At 41.0% G+C, this 16,541-nt stretch overlaps 1 protein-coding gene across 1 annotated transcript in view; it reads right to left on the reverse strand.

Annotated features, from left to right (window-relative positions):
• Positions 1-1,168: 1,168 nt before the first annotated feature.
• Positions 1,169-16,541, reverse strand: part of LOC124545779 (endo-1,4-beta-xylanase B-like) — a 128,396-nt gene continuing 113,023 nt past the window's right edge. The window contains exons 3-4 of the mRNA XM_047124726.1: positions 2,084-2,253; positions 1,169-1,418 (exon numbers count right to left, since the gene is read on the reverse strand). Coding sequence (XP_046980682.1) covers positions 1,169-1,418; positions 2,084-2,253 — 420 coding nt within the window. The remainder of the gene's footprint in view (positions 1,419-2,083; positions 2,254-16,541) is intronic.

Below are 16,541 nucleotides of genomic sequence, written 5' to 3' on the forward strand. Positions count from 1 at the left end.
CTGGCTTTCAGACATTTTCGTTCTGGAGACTGTGGCTTACTTAAGAAAAGTAATCCCATTAGCAGCGCAATATCGTCTAGGGACTCGGCCCTTCTTGTCTGCGTCATAGTCAAAGTTTTAATAAACGGGAGTCGTCAGGCTGCCTTGCTGAGACAATTTTTGAAGTTGTGAAACACCTTGTCAGATGGCACCTGTACTTCGTTTCATCACTAGCTTCTGAAGTAATAAAGCAGAAAATTGCGGGGAATATCTCTGCAGTGTGGATATTTCGCATTTTCGCCAAGCGCTGTTCAGTACCGTATGGAGTTATCTGATTATTTGGAACATTCAGAAAGGCGTTCGTCTGAAGACCTGTCTTGTTTTCGCTAGTATCCCATAAATACAGACAAATCATCTGAAAATAGAGACTGAATTTGTAGACTTCGCACTCGTTTTCGGAAATATCTAGTTCAAATACCTCATGAGACTGATACAATATACACTTCACTGATTGCTAACTCCGCCTTAGAGAGTAAACAGTTGTAGTAATATGCATTATGGTAGGTTCTTAAGTTATGTTGCAAAAGTTTCAAAACTTTTTCCACATATAAAATATAGTCCCAACACTCATTAGTCTGTTAACATACACGAGACTAAGTACAACGACATAACACAAAATTCAGTTCCACACTTGCATTTATTGTCGTTAGGTACGAAGATATAACCAATAAAAGTTTTTGCTGCTGGTTCATGATCAATGTAAAGATATTTGACAAGATGAAAGTTTTACATGATGTCAAGATGGAGACGTACAGTGGAACCTGGCTGTAACAACAATGAAAATTCTACAATTACGTTGTTGAAGCCGAGATTCGTATTTTGAGGCTATTGTGGTGCAAATGGAAAATATCGAATTGATTTAGCCTTGTTTTGTGTTATATACAGTATTCACTCTTAAACTTACATGAATTCAGTATATGCAACAACATGTCGAGTGCTCTGCAAACTTCTTTATTTAGGAGTGAAGTAATCATTTTACTCTGCTGCGTATTTGCCCAATACACACTTTCTAAATTACGTTTTATGTTCATTATTTCATTTGCAATTTCATTGCTCCCTCCCATAGCTTAATAGAACATGTTCACAATCTTAATGGCTTCTAAAGCGTCGTAGAGATAGGCAAATCTCTCTAGTCGTTTTCTTCATCATCTCTCTCGCTCTCTTCATGGCCACTGTGTCCCTGATCCTTTATTTCATTTGTAATTTCGTCTTCAGTTTGCTCTTCAGTTGTAACAAGGTCATCATCTATTGTTGCGTACATTCCATAGTCACACCGACTGAGAATATCACAGTTGATTTCTGACAGCAATGCAGGTAGTGGCAAATCATCAGTGTCATTGAACGTGTCCTCATATTCGGCGTCATTTATTCCTTTGATTCTAATTCCCGAATGACTTAAACAGTTCGTTAAGGTTTGAGCTGTGACCCGGCTCCTGGCTTTGGTAACGCATCAGTGTAATAGAATTATCCTGTTTTTTCTCAATGTATTGCACCATTTTCAATAATATGAGCGTACGATAGCGGCATTTCAGACTTCTAATTACTCCTTTGTCTATGGGTTACAATAGTCTTGTCGTATTTGTTGTAAGAAAAACAAACGTAATATTCCTCAGGCCAGAGAGGCAGGACGTGCTACAGTGTTGTCAATAAGAATCTTCTTTTCCTGACTTGTCAACTCCCTCTCCCAAACCCTTATTTCAGCTTCAAAGAGTTCGGATGTCGTCCACAACTTATTAGCCTTATAGTGCACTGGCAGATTTTCTACATGCTTAGGATTTTTTGACTTGTCTGAGCAATTTTTTCTTCTCGGTTCCATCTGCAATATCACAAACCAGAACTGTTATCGTTCTTTAGGTAACTTTCCATCAACACATTTTTCACTCTCGAATTTCTGAGCTTTGTCAGGTGTCAGTTTAAAGACAACGCCAGTTTCGTCTGCGTTAAAAATGTCACAGTCTGCATATGATTCACGAATTATTAGCCACACGGTAGTACGCCATTATTGTATTGTTCCAATATTCACACTGCTGGCTTCACCGCTCACATTGCCAAAGGTAGTGCTGTGACATTGCTTGAATCTGTTAGTCCAGCCACTGCTAATGTGAACATTGATCCTTCTCTGTTGCGGCGCTTCATCCACGTCGCTCCGTTCAGCTTAATTTTAGATCCATTTTCTTCAAACTCAGTATCAATTTTATCCTTGATCTTCCTAATCTTGAACATTGGAATTTACGAAGCCAAACTGATGACACACGTCAGCCATTTTAGCTCCATTCTCGATTTCAGGAATCACTTCCACTTTATCTTACACCGTTAAAATTTTTCTTTTACTAGTCATGGCTGTTCTAAAATGCGTGCACTTCGTAACAAACTGTTACGGAAATTGACACCACGTGTTCTGTTGATGAGTTCTGTGATTGTCACCACTACTGTAGTATGAATGCGCTAGGGTAACAATGAAGTGGTGAGTCTATACTACACCTATTGTTGAGTGAAGGGCATAGAGAAAAATATTCCAGTTGCCATATAACAACAACAGGTTTCCTTCTACAGCAAACTGATTCTTGGAAAATCTTGTTGCTAAATGAGGCTGAAAAATGACTTTATATACGAAGTATATGTAGTACATTTATTGTACTAAGCAAGGATGAGAAGTGTGTTTCTTACGAGCAATACGGCCGTACGACAGTAATCACACCATTATCGTTGTAACCGATGTTAAAAGAAAATTCAACTGTATGTCAGTGACAACTGTTATTTTAATAACTTTTTGAGTTTCAATCTATAGTCGATCCGTGTTTATAACAATTACTTGCTTCGTTCCATTTTAGAGTAGCTTCAGATGTTGGTAAATTAAATAAAACAGCTGATAATAGCAAACACGAAGACTACCGTAGGCAAATAAGAAAGATGGAGATATCTGACAGTGTCACATTTTGCTGTTCCTTCCACTAACAGGGGGCCATCCATAAACTACGTCGCACGTTAATCGGGAGGGAGGGAGTTAAAAAAGGACGACATTCTGTGGTTAGGAGGGAGGGAGTTAAGTCATAGGCTTCTACAAGTTACATGTGCAAAGTTTCGTTTTTTTCATTGTATTACAACTACTAAACTTCAACTGTAACGAGAAACATTACCAATTCTATCATTATAATTACCTGAGTTTTAAATTTGATTGTATCACTTTTTTCCACGTGACGGTCGAGCGGTGTGATTGTTGTTCACGCTCGCCTGCACGCAAGGGGACGCGCGTCGACCACCTTTGATGTAACGCCCATACCGACTTTGAAGGTTTGACAAAAACCACCGCTCTGCGTTTGTCTATGTTGAACTGCCTATATCATTCAGTCGAAAACTGACTTTCGCTGAGCGATGGACGTGTTTTTCTTAGTGCTACTGTCTTGAGACTTTAAATTTATGTAATAAATTTAACATGCGTAAAAAAAAGTGTTTTAAGTATTCTTTACCGCAGACTATATAAAGTACACAAAGCAGCTTAAGCTGACAAAAATAAACAGTATATACAAGACAATTTAACAGCGTATGGCGAAGTCTGAAAAATGGTGACAGTGTTGAAGGTGAAGTGGATAAGAAAATCAGACAATTGCAAATAAAACTGACGACAGATTGTTTCGAAAATTTCTTCGTCGTCAAAATCACCAAAGCAACTAGAGTCCGTGGGCGTAAAAGTATGTTTGAGTTTTATATTATTTTTAACATTTCGTTACCCACCGCTAAAATATGAGTTTAGTGTTCTGTGGTAATTTAAAAAACAGAACAATCCTTGTTATTCACTACATATTATAAAACAAATTAGCAACCGCGTCTTTCTGTCTGTCTGTCTGTTAGAGGTAATATCGGAAGGTACAGCGCTGATTTCAATGCAGTTCTAACTATCGTGTCGCTAGATTCTTCAGGGTGCTTTAGTATATATAGTGTGAAATGCCCGTATTTAACATTTTACATGCTCACTTTTAATGTCAGGACGAAACCAAACAGGACATACCAGGAGACACTAAAGATATTAGTATGCAAGCAAGTGTAAACTAGTTACCTCAAGCAGTAACACTTTCAGGAATAAAATTGTAATACTAGAATCTGAACACAACAGCTTACTGTTAGTATGCAACGCTGGCATGGCGACAGATGAATCGACAAAAAGAATAACAGCATTAGGAAAGACATTCAACAGGGAAAAAATGTACTGAAGAGAAAGATCAGCGCAGTCGAACGACGGAACAAATGGTCGTAATTATGAAAAAAAATATTATTGAAGTTTTTGAAAGTAATTCCGACTTAGGAGCAGCTCGTAAAATTCAGAATACTGTTGGTCGACCTGGAGTGGAAGAAAATCTGGTTTACTTTAAATCATAAAGCAGATTGCAATTTTCGGTGGTTTACCTGATGATCGACGTCGTACTGAAATTATAAGGAGCTCTAAAATATTGGACGACTTGTAGGCGGAGCGGTGTAAACAAGGCTATAACATCAGTCGATCAGGGCCTTCCCACACGAGTCAGTACAACGGGAAGAAACACGCAGTAACTGTTCCTCTTAAACTGCGCAAACCAGATTCATGTAAAACATAAAGATGGAAAATTCGCACAGCTACTATAAGAAATCTAGAATCTTTAGCTTCTTTTTTGGGCGCTGATCTAGTACTCCTCTTATCTGTGGATGAGAAAGCACGCGCGACGTTAGGTATTACAGCAGCAACTACTCACGTACCAGTATCAACGCACCCTCGCTACATGATTACCGAATCATGATTTGGTGATAGCTGAAAAACATAAACTCTTTCTCTCTGTTTATGCAGGTATTGTAATAAAGAAAATTGGTGAAGGGAAATCTGAAGCTGTGACAATCTGGGCCTACATTCTTAGCGATTCGTAGAGTAAAACATTCTTCCTCTAAAGCAGAGACTCATGCCACAGACGTAGCCTACATAGAGTTCCTGAGTAATCGGCTTTCGAAAAGTTAATGAGAAATCAAAAAGATCTTATAAAAGCCGTGTTTATTTTCACATGCGATGGCGAGTGAGTTACACTTCCAGCTGTAAAACATTTTAAAGATTTCGATATGGATGCTATTTGCATTGCCGTAAATGCTCCAGGAAGAAATGCAAACAGAGTGGAGCAACGAATGGTGTCTCTTAGTCACGAAATTACTGGTGTTATGTTGAAACATGACAGTTTCGGTTCATCTTCGTTCCACTAATCGAACTGCTCACTTGGAGCGAGAAAAACGGAACTTCGAGAGTGCAGGCATCGTGCTCGCTAATATTTGGAGCTATTTGGTCATTGACGATTTTCCTGTAATTCCCGAATACATTGTGTCAACAGATACCAGACCCGATATTGTACAGTCTAGGACACTCAAAACTGGTGCTACTGGGTACATATATCACGTGCGTGAATCACAATATTTTGTGCAAATCGTCTAGTGAAAGGTTGTCGCGTGTTGAGGTATGCGGCGATCTAGTCTGTGGCGATTATTACGAGAAGGGTTTTAATCACAACCTGTTTTGATTAAACAGACTTCAGAGAAGTATGTAGGTATTGATGACTCTGAAGGCAAATTTGCTCCGCTTTTCTTACAGTTACCTTTGAACCTTCGAGCATCATAACATGTGAAGCAAGTTCCGTGCGACGGCTGTTGTCTCAGTGTCGAGTCGTACTTTTTTAAACAATCGTGTGGCACCTGTGGCTATATTTTTCATCATAAAAAACCATTAATCAACACATGCCACGACATAAGCGCCAAGATGATGATTTTTCCATTACGAAGATTCATCCTCAAAGAATTGCAGCGAAACGTGCCAGGAAAGTTCTTTGCTAAACAATGACGATGCTATATAGTTGGATGCACATGATGTGGACACATCGAATGTTATACAAATCAAGAACGAAGTGACTGCTGTGACAGTCATAAATAATATAAAACAATGGGTTCAAAGTTCTTGGACAGTAGTTGATTAAAGTATGTATCGCTCTTTTGATTTGTTGTTTTGTAAATTTTCGAAAACGATTGATTTATTCTTGGTTTTATGAAAAAACGATTTTATATAGAAATATGTAAGTAATTTTGTAAGTGCTGTTTTAATAATAATTTGTAAATTAAAAATTTGCAAAATATGTTACGTCACATCAGGGAGGGGTCACACAAATGTGGTATACCTGTGACAAGTTGGTGGGGTTCCAAAAATCATGAAATTCGTGTCATATGATTAATGTATAGCCCTGAGCTTGTCTGACCGTGATAATAATTCCTTTCGAAAATGTTGTGTTCCCTTCATCATGTGGCAGCGTCATACAGTAATTACCCAGTTATTGTGCGTTCTTGATGTGTTCTCGATGTGGTGACCTACAGATTTACCGTATGATGCTTTTTAACCGACGAATGTAATGTAATTTACTTTCACGGTTATTCCACAAGTATTTTGCTTTACCGCTTGAGTAAATGACCCAGATAACTAACGTAAGTTTGTTAGGTCGTACTCCTCTCTGAGGTGATTTGATTCTTGCATGGGGGCTTAATTAAATATAATGAAAATACTTTCTAGTTTTTTCGTAGCTGTGTGTCCGATTACGCAATCTCGTAAACGGTTGGCCCTGACTAGTACTATTACGCAATCTGACTGCATAGAACAACAACAAAGAATGAAATGAAAATTTCTGTTAATACAATTCATTAATTAAGTCCCCAGCAACTATAAAACCTACAAAACCAAAGCACAAATGTAACTGTTCTGTATGTGGAAGTATGACTCAACGCACATCTGGCACGGTTCTTCTTCAACAAGACAAGAATTTTTAAATACCAATTTTACTGACGTGATAAAAGAAAGTTACAAATACTATAATTGCGTAAGGAAAGCAGAATTAAACTCTAATACAAGAACACACGCCAGATGCTTTGTTGACTGAACCTGTAATAACGCATTATTTTGGACACTGAAATAATGAGAAAAAAAGGAAACGGAGTTTACCTAATTTATATTGATGAAAATCACTCTAATCCTTACAATGTATCTCACACCGACTCTCTACTATCACATCTCAACCAGAACTCTCCAATATCACATCTCAGGAAGCACTGCCTACTAGCACATCTCAACAAACACTCTCTGCTACGAGTTCTTAACAGGCACTGACTATTACGAGTCCTCGACAGGCACTGACTACTACGAGCTCTCGACAAGCACTGACTTCTACGAGTTCTCTCCAAGCGCTGTGGAGGCGGCTTAATAATACTCTTTGGCGCAATCTCTGGCGCAGTGGCTCAGTGTAGCCACCTTTCTTTCTCTATGCAGATGAAAAATTGTCGTCGCTAGTATTCAACCAGCAGAATTATGAGAGGTGACAGTCAAAATTTCCCAATCATCAGAATACGGTCCTTCGGCATGGGTTAAATTCCAGACTTCACTGCAGTAAGGGCATCTGACACGGTTGTTTCTGATACGTCAGTAGAAGAGGTTGCGTATTATGTAAATTGAAGGTTGAGGAGGGAGAAATTAAAGGAAAGGAAGGAACTGATGATTCATCTGCATCGGGACTTTGTGCGAAAGTAAAAACATGTGCTGGATCGGGATTCTAACCCAGTATAAGCTGCTTACTAGGTAGTTGTGTCAACCATTGCGCCGCCCGGACACAGTGTTTATACCAAATGCACGGATTATCTCCGCACGCTCCGCATCCCATCTTTCCACCTAGCGCCACTATGTATTTGCATTCACCGTATAACCTCCGTGCACGCAAATTTTAAATTCCCACTGGAGGTCTGAAGTAAACGTGTACCTGCAGTAATGGCTGTGGATTCGTAATCCATCGAGGAACATCAATTACATGAATGCGCGGTGTCCATATCTACCTCTACATGGTTACTCTTCAATTCACAGTTAAGTGCCTGGCAGAGGGTTCATCGAACCATTTTCGTACTACTTCTCTACCACTCCACTCCCGAATGGCTCGTGGGAGAAAGGAACACCTAAATCTCCGTTCGAGCTGTGATTATCTTATTTTATCATAATGATCATTTCTCCCTAGGTAGCTGGATGTCAACACAATATTTTCTGATTCGGAAGAGAAAGTTGGCGATTGAAATTTCGTAAATAGGTCTCGCTTTTGTTTCAGAGACTGCCACCCCAACTCGCGTATAACTTCAGTGCCACTCTCGCCCCTGTTGCGCGATAACACGAAACGAGCTGCGCTCCTTTGCACTTTTTCGATTTCGTCCGTCAATCCTACGTGGTAAGGATCCCATACCGCAGAAATTTTCCAGCAGAGGACGGACAAGTGTTATGTAGGTTCTCTCTTTAGTGGGTTTGTCGCATTTTCTAAGTGTTCTGCCAACAAAGCGCAGTCTTTGTTTCGCCTTCCCCACAGTATTATCTACGTGGTCTTTCCAATTTAAGTTGCTAGTAATTGTAATTCCTAGGTATTTAGTCGAATTGACAAACCTTAGATTTGTGAGATTTATCGTATACCCAAAATTTACCTGATTTCATTTAGAACCCATGTGGATGACCTCGCACTTTTCTTTGTTTAGTGCCAATTGCCACTTTTCGCACCATACAGAAATTCTCTCTAGTTCATTTTGTAATTGGAATTGATCGTCTGATGATTTTACTAGACGGTAACTTACAGCGTCATCTGGAAACAATCTAAGGGGGCTGCTCAGATTATCGCCTAGGTCATTTACACTCCTGGAAACTGAAATAAGAACACCGTGAATTCATTGTCCCAGGAAGGAGAAACTTTATTGACACATTCCTGGGGTCAGATACATCACATGATCACACTGACAGAACCACAGGCACATAGACACAGGCAACAGAGCATGCACAATGTCGGCACTAGTACAGTGTATATCCACCTTTCGCAGCAATGCAGGCTGCTATTCTCCCATGGAAACGATCGTAGAGATGCTGGATGTAGTCCTGTGGAACGGCTTGCCATGCCATTTCCACCTGGCACCTCAGTTGGACCAGCGTTCGTGCTGGACGTGCAGACCGCGTGAGACGACGCTTCATCCAGTCCCAAACATGCTCAATGGGGGACAGATCCGGAGATCTTGCTGGCCAGGGTAGCTGACTTACACCTTCTAGAGCACGTTGGGTGGCACGGGATACATGCGGACGTGCATTGTCCTGTTGGAACAGCAAGTTCCCTTGCCGGTCTAGGAATGGTAGAACGATGGGTTCGATGACGGTTTGGATGTACCGTGCACTATTCAGTGTCCCCTCGACGATCACCAGTGGTGTACGGCCAGTGTAGGAGATCGCTCCCCACACCATGATGCCGGGTGTTGGCCCTGTGTGCCTCGGTCGTATGCAGTCCTGATTGTGGCGCTCACCTGCACGGCGCCAAACACGCATACGACCATCATTGGCACCAAGGCAGAAGCGACTCTCATCGCTGAAGACGACACGTCTCCATTCGTCCCTCCATTCACGCCTGTCGCCACACCACTGGAGGCGAGCTGCACGATGTTGGGGCGTGAGCGGAAGACGGCCTAACGGTGTGCGGGACCGTAGCCCAGCTTCATGGAGACGGTTGCGAATGGTCCTCGCCGATACCCCAGGAGCAACAGTGTCCCTAATTTGCTGGGAAGTGGCGGTGCGGTCCCCTACGGCACTGCGTAGGATCCTACGGTCTTGGCGTGCATCCGTGCGTCGCTGCGGTCCGGTCCCAGGTCGACGGGCACGTGCACCTTCCGCCGACCACTGGCGACAACATCGATGTACTGTGGAGACCTCACGCCCCACGTGTTGAGCAATTCGGCGGTACGTCCACCCAGCCTCCTGCATGCCCACTATACGCCCTCGCTCAAAGTCCGTCAACTGCACATACGGTTCACGTCCACGCTGTCGCGGCATGCTACCAGTGTTAAAGACTGCGATGGAGCTCCGTATGCCACGGCAAACTGGCTGACACTGACGGCGGCGGTGCACAAATGCTGCGCAGCTAGCGCCATTCGACGGCCAACACCGCGGTTCCTGGTGTGTCCGCTGTGCCGTGCGTGTGATCATTGCTTGTACAGCCCTCTCGCAGTGTCCGGAGCAAGTATGGTGGGTCTGACACACCGGTGTCAATGTCTTCATTTTTGAAATTTTCAGGAGTGTATGTAAATCAGGAGCAGCAGAGGGCCTATGACACTACCTTGCGGAACGCAAGATATCACTTATGTTCTTTCTGACGTATCCAAAAGAACAGACACCACACATTCATATAATTCATATAGAGGACGTTTGTTCTCATGTTTTAGTGGGTGCTATGCGTGACGAATAGGCTGTACACTTCCAGGAAATAACTTTTCTTGCTTCCTCTCATTGCAATCACTAAGCGACTCAACACTCTACAATCATTCATCACATGTGCTAACACTAGACATCTAATTCTCCTGCCACACAAAACGCCCATAAGTTAATCAATTTGAAAAACTTACACCAGGCAATAAATTATATGAAATCTAAGTGCAATGTTTCGTGCAAACATTATTCCACACTGCCCCAGACTGACATTTGTTTAGACATTGGACTCTCAAAAAAGTCGGCAGCCTCTAAAGTTTTACTCATCGCAGGGTTAAACCTCAATTTTTCTTTGTTTCTAAGAACTGAACTCCTGTGTTCAATATATAATCTACTTTTCTGTTTGTACTATCTTGGCTACGCGCCATGTTTATAATGTTACACCGCGATTATACCGGCAACTGAGAAATGGCTCTTAATAATAATTTGCAATGGGTTATTACTCACCAATTGCACTTTTGGAACTGTTCCTGCTTTTACAAACGCTACATAACTGATACATTTAAAAATAACTAGAGTAGTAAGTAATTACAATTATAAAACATTGTAATAAGTATAGAGATTGCCAGTGGCGCATAGACCTACAAAAAATACAGGTACCACACTTGCTTGAGTTTTGGAAGTAGGTAAACCTGAAGAATCGTTTTAGATTTACTACAGTAAAGTGTGTTGCTAGCTTTGACGCATTTGCGAGGATGTTGCATTAGGTCGACAACATACATTATACTATGAGCTAGAGCTTTTGTCACGATATTAAAATGAGATGACACACGAATACATAATGAAGCATGTATGATTACAGCAATTAAAATAGATAGAACCTCCTATGACTTTCGAGGATACGTAAGGATTCTCGAGAGGTGGATAAATTTTGATCAAGTGGCCAATATTACATGTCACAATGCTATAATTATGATATTCTCCATCTTAAGGGCCGGACGTAGCATTTGTGAAGATAATCGTCAAAATTACTGAAGCATACAGCCACTCATTTGAGGAACATAAACTTTAGTAGCGTGTTTCGGCAGCCAGGCTCCGATCTTCTGGCTGTCTGTGTTAACTCTATATAAACATGTTCTTGAAAAGCGCACGGTCAAAATGTTAAAAAAATATCTGGACATGAAGTCTTCGTCATACTTTAAAACCGACAGCACCATTTTCTCTGCTCCGCTTACTTTACAGCTCGTCCAGCAAGCGTTCCTTCCGCATAGCGGTAAACACCAGTCAAATCAGCCGAAATTCCATCAGCTCTGTCTGCGTGCACCGGCCAGTGCAGTAAACATGTTTACGGGTTCATCAGCCGTACCATAAGCAACTTAGTTCAGCTACATTTGCACTTACAATCACTGCAAATATCGAGCAGAGACAAGTAAGTAAGCTGACACCCTTTGCATATTTTTATCAGTATTGTTCTGGGGTAATTCATCTTTTAAGGTCTTCATTGCTCAAAAATGTGTTGTAAGAATGATATGCTGTATTCACCCACGGCTTAGCTTGTATACATATGTTTAGAGAGTTACGCGTTCTTACTACTGCTCACAGTATATTCATTCGCACACGATGTTTGTTGTAAATAATCCAGTGCAATGCAAAAGGAACAATGATATACTTAACTGCAATAGCAGAAGGAAAAAAGGCCTTCATTAGTCCACAATGGTTGTGGACAAAAGAAGTGCACACTGTCGCAACTTAAATGTTTGAAAACTTACCCAGTGATATATATTTCTGACAGACTGCAAAGTAAAATCTTAAAATAAACTGAAAAAAGTTTCTCCTTGACAATTCTCTCTAATGCGTAGAACAATTTCTTTTATTGTAATGTGTGAAAGGCGATGGGTAGGAATTACTAACTTACATATGTATATTAAAAAAAACTTTTACAGATTAATGTGCAATGTGAATGTAAAATGACTCGTTCTATATTATTACGATTTGTCGTGCAAATGCCGGCCGAAGTGGCTGTGCGGTTCTAGGCGCTGCAGTCTGGAACCGCGAGACCGCTACGGTCGCAGGTTCGAATCCTGCCTCGGGCATGGATGTGTGTGATGTCCTTAGGTCAGTTAGGTTTAACTAGTTCTAAGTTCTAGGGGACTAATGACCTCAGAAGTTGAGTCCCATAGTGCTCAGAGCCATTTGAACCATTTGTCGTGCAAATGATACTTAAAAAATGACACTAACTAACTAACTAACTAACTAACTAACTAACTAGTATTCCACAGACGTTACAAGCGACATGAAGGAAAACATACCCATACTTATCCATCTAAGATCGCTCACAGTTACTGTAATAACGCTGACTTTAAAAAAAGATCCAAAAAGTCGTTGATGTATTAAGGTAAATCGGTGGTTCCCAAGCACACATATGAGTCTGTTTATCGCCGAAAAAGCATAGGTTGAGGACTAGACGATGCACGTACATATGAAAGGAGAGAAACTTGACATACTTGGAGAACTTGAAATTGCAATTCACCGACTTATGTCTGATAATGTACGTAATGTACGAACGTACGAGAGTGACAACGCATTTTTCAAAGATTTTTATATCGTTTCTAAGGTTAGCGCTAGTGCGGTAATTGTGAACTCGTTTACATAGATAACTATTGATATGTCCTCTCTTCATGACCCTTTTAACATATTTGCAATGCTATGGAACGACAGATATATCACACAATCTGTTGGGAGACGTTAACATGTTTTCTGCGCTTGCCCGTGCACGGAGAGGCAGCTTATGTAACATACACTTGATGTGACTGGTACAGGTATTTACTGCTGCACGATAGGAAAGCTTGGTGGATGGGCGCTAACATTGATAAGCCGAGCAAAGAACATGGTGATGTCGCTAAAACGTGGACATCGTGTCAGAATAAATGTATTTGTTCTTCCTTTTTGGCTTGCGTGCGTTTGAAGCGCATGTTTATATAGGGTTAAAATGGACAGACAGACGATGGGAGCTTGACTCCCGAAACGTGCTGCTGAGAATTTTGTTCCTAATATTAGTGGTTGTATGCTTAAGTAATTATAACAGTGTTATCACTTAATATGTGAACGGGTTGTAAGAGCTCTGTGTAAGTGGTAGACGAAATTGGTTGTGGTAGAGGAAATGCTAGCAGCCAACGAGATAAAAGCACTTGAGTTGTGTGATGTCCTACCTGGACAGAAACAGCGCCAGTGTAATCATCGACGACATCCGCTAAGAGTGCAGCAGTAACACCAGAGGAAAAAAAAAAAAAAGGTTCAAATGGCTCTGAGCATTATGGCACTATGGGACTTAACTTCTGAGGTCATCAGTCCCCTAGAACTTACAACTACTTAAACCTAACTAACCTAAGGACATCACAAACATCCATGCCCGATGCAGGATTCGAACCTGCGACCGTAGCGGTCGCGCGGTTCCAGACTGCAGCGCCTAGAACCGCTCGGCCACTCCGGCCGGCACCAGAGCTAAATTTGTGAGCCTCGCTCCTGTATGAACCCGGTCAAATGGTTTGTACTGCATAAAAGAATTGTAGATCTAAACGTACATACGATTTCTGGTGTGCTGGCTGTATCTCTGGCTTAAACTAACCAATTGAAAGTAACACCATATATCCATCACCACAGTCTTCAATTCTGAATCCCTGCTTATGATATAAAAACTGTTAAAAAGATCCTTTTTACAGAGGCACAGATTCTCGCTATTCGCAGTGAACAGGAAACGGAGAGCTTGTATTATATGTCCCAAAACACGATCGATGGCGCAACTGGCAAATGATTCCGCAGAGAGCAGCTACAGTTACGGAATAGAGATCACAGCGAAATTTAATCTAATACATTGAGTGGTCGGCACTTCAAATGCCCAGTACGGCCGTTGGCATTGGAATGCTCCTCGTGTGGTTTTACGCACAAATGACGGCCTCAACCGGTCTGCCCTGCGTGCACACGAATTACCACGAAAACAAGAGTCCGTAGCCACGTTTATCTGAACTTAGCTTCGCTCGTGGGACGATAGAAGTATTATAAGAGTCACTACACACGTATATTAACGAAGAACTGCAGTTATTGAATGATCTTTGTCATGCAGTTGAATATCATACAGAAATTATAAATCACTTCATACAACTACATTCATGAATCAGTCGAGCAAGATCAAAGCATAATATGAATAGGATAAACAGCGGAATGCGAGCGATATCGTATTAAACATACCACAACACAGTAACTGCAATGTATTTTCGCTTCACTGCTACAGAATGTACAATCTCTACACATGTGCTACTATACGTTTGTAGATTTTTTTGCCGCTGAGGCAAGTAAAACATATCTGTATATCACTTTCACATTTACATTTTTTATTGTAATTAGTCGCCGGCCGGAGTGGCCGAGCGGTTCTAGGCTCTACAGTCTGGAACCGCGCGACCCCTACGTCCGCAGGTTCTAACCCTGCCTCGGGCATGGATGTGTGTGATGTCCTTAGGTTAGTTAGGTTTCAGTAGTTCTAAGTTTCAGGGGACTGATGACCTTAGAAGTTAAATCCCTTAGTGCTCAGAGCCATTTGAACCATTTTTTGCAATTAGTCGTGATCCGCAATTTTTCCTGTCGTGTGATAATCTTCTCACTTGTATATATCTAAAGCACATAATATCCTCGAAAATCCGTTTCATCTTAATCGATTATCGGTTTCGCCTGCATTTCGCTTCCATAATACACATTTTAAGTGGTAAATTAACTATGTATGTTCCCCAGCTTTCCCTACGAACCTATCCGTCATTTCAAGAGTTTCCCACATAATTATTTCTAGTTGCCTCAGTTATCTTCAGATTAAATTTCTTCTTTATTTCATTGATGACGCCTTTTTCACCCGACATACCAAGTGCGTCCGGTTTTCCGGTCACCACGGGCCATAACTAACTTTCAAGAAACTTATATCTGGATGTCATTTACAAAAACACAACACGTGGAAGGATTACCCAAGTACCATTATCGTTAACCCTTGGCGAAATGAAGTCAATCCACACACTCGCTCGGCCATCTATTGTGATGTTGCATACAGCACAACAGAATTTCTATTGGGTTTTGAAACGTCCCCTTTGAACAATTATACATGACTGTCCTTAACCTGACACACAATATTTTTAGCGCAACGCAATCTGACTTTCAAAAATCCCTACAAAAGAATGGCCCTGACTAACATTAAACTATACCTTTCAGAAATCACTTACCTCACAAAAATCTTCATTACTCGAACTACTGCAATACAGCGAGCGCCACTATTGCCAGCTAAATAAAAGATTCAAACTACGGAAGGCACTAACTACTGATAGGGATAGTTAGCAAATGAAAGATATTAATAGAGAACAAACAATGTATTTACCTTAATATCATATATATAGCAGTTCATGACAAATTTCAAAACTCCGCCATCTCTCTCCCCACATCCACCACTGCTGGCGGCTCACCTCCAACTGCGCAACGCTACGCGCTGTTCACATCCAGCTGCCGCTGCCCAACACTACAATGGCAGACAACAATGCAAACTAGCCACAGACTGCACACAGCACAGCCAGTGATTCTCACACAGAGCGCTACGTAACGTTGCCAATAAGAAAACATAAACAGCCTACTTACAGTTTATATTGCCCATATCTTTATTTTAAGTAAGTCATTTATTTCTACTACTTTTCACCACTTTCATCTTCACGCTGTTCATTTTTACTTCAAATACTAAGTCTTTTTTCATCTTGTAGCTAATTTTTCTTAGACTTAGACTAGAAAAAACATCTTAGTGCATATTTCGCACCTTTCGCTTTGAGTGCCCAGTCCTAACTTAACTTCTTTCATTTAAGTATCAGATTTCATGGGGCCATATAGCCAGAAGATACTTGGAATTAATCAGTTCATAATTCACAGAATGTTCTTTAAAATACTTGGTCTATCAAGAATAACATACGTATAGCAAATTGTTATGTCAAAAATATCGATTGCTGCGCTACGGCTCGGTTATTAGAGAAACGAATACTATGTCAAGATTATCTTCTTCTTCGTCTCCTTCACTTTACATGTTAGGCAGATTGCTTGTTACGGTAACCATCTCTTGCATGGTCTTCACACCTTCCTTCCTTACAGAACATTTATAATTTAGGGCCTCCACTGGGATTCTTTCTCCGCCCATCCAATCTACGTGTTCTTTCCACTTTCTTCAATTTTATTTACTTCC

Source organism: Schistocerca americana, chromosome 8, assembly GCF_021461395.2.
Source record: "Schistocerca americana isolate TAMUIC-IGC-003095 chromosome 8, iqSchAmer2.1, whole genome shotgun sequence".
NCBI lineage: Eukaryota > Metazoa > Arthropoda > Insecta > Orthoptera > Acrididae > Schistocerca > Schistocerca americana.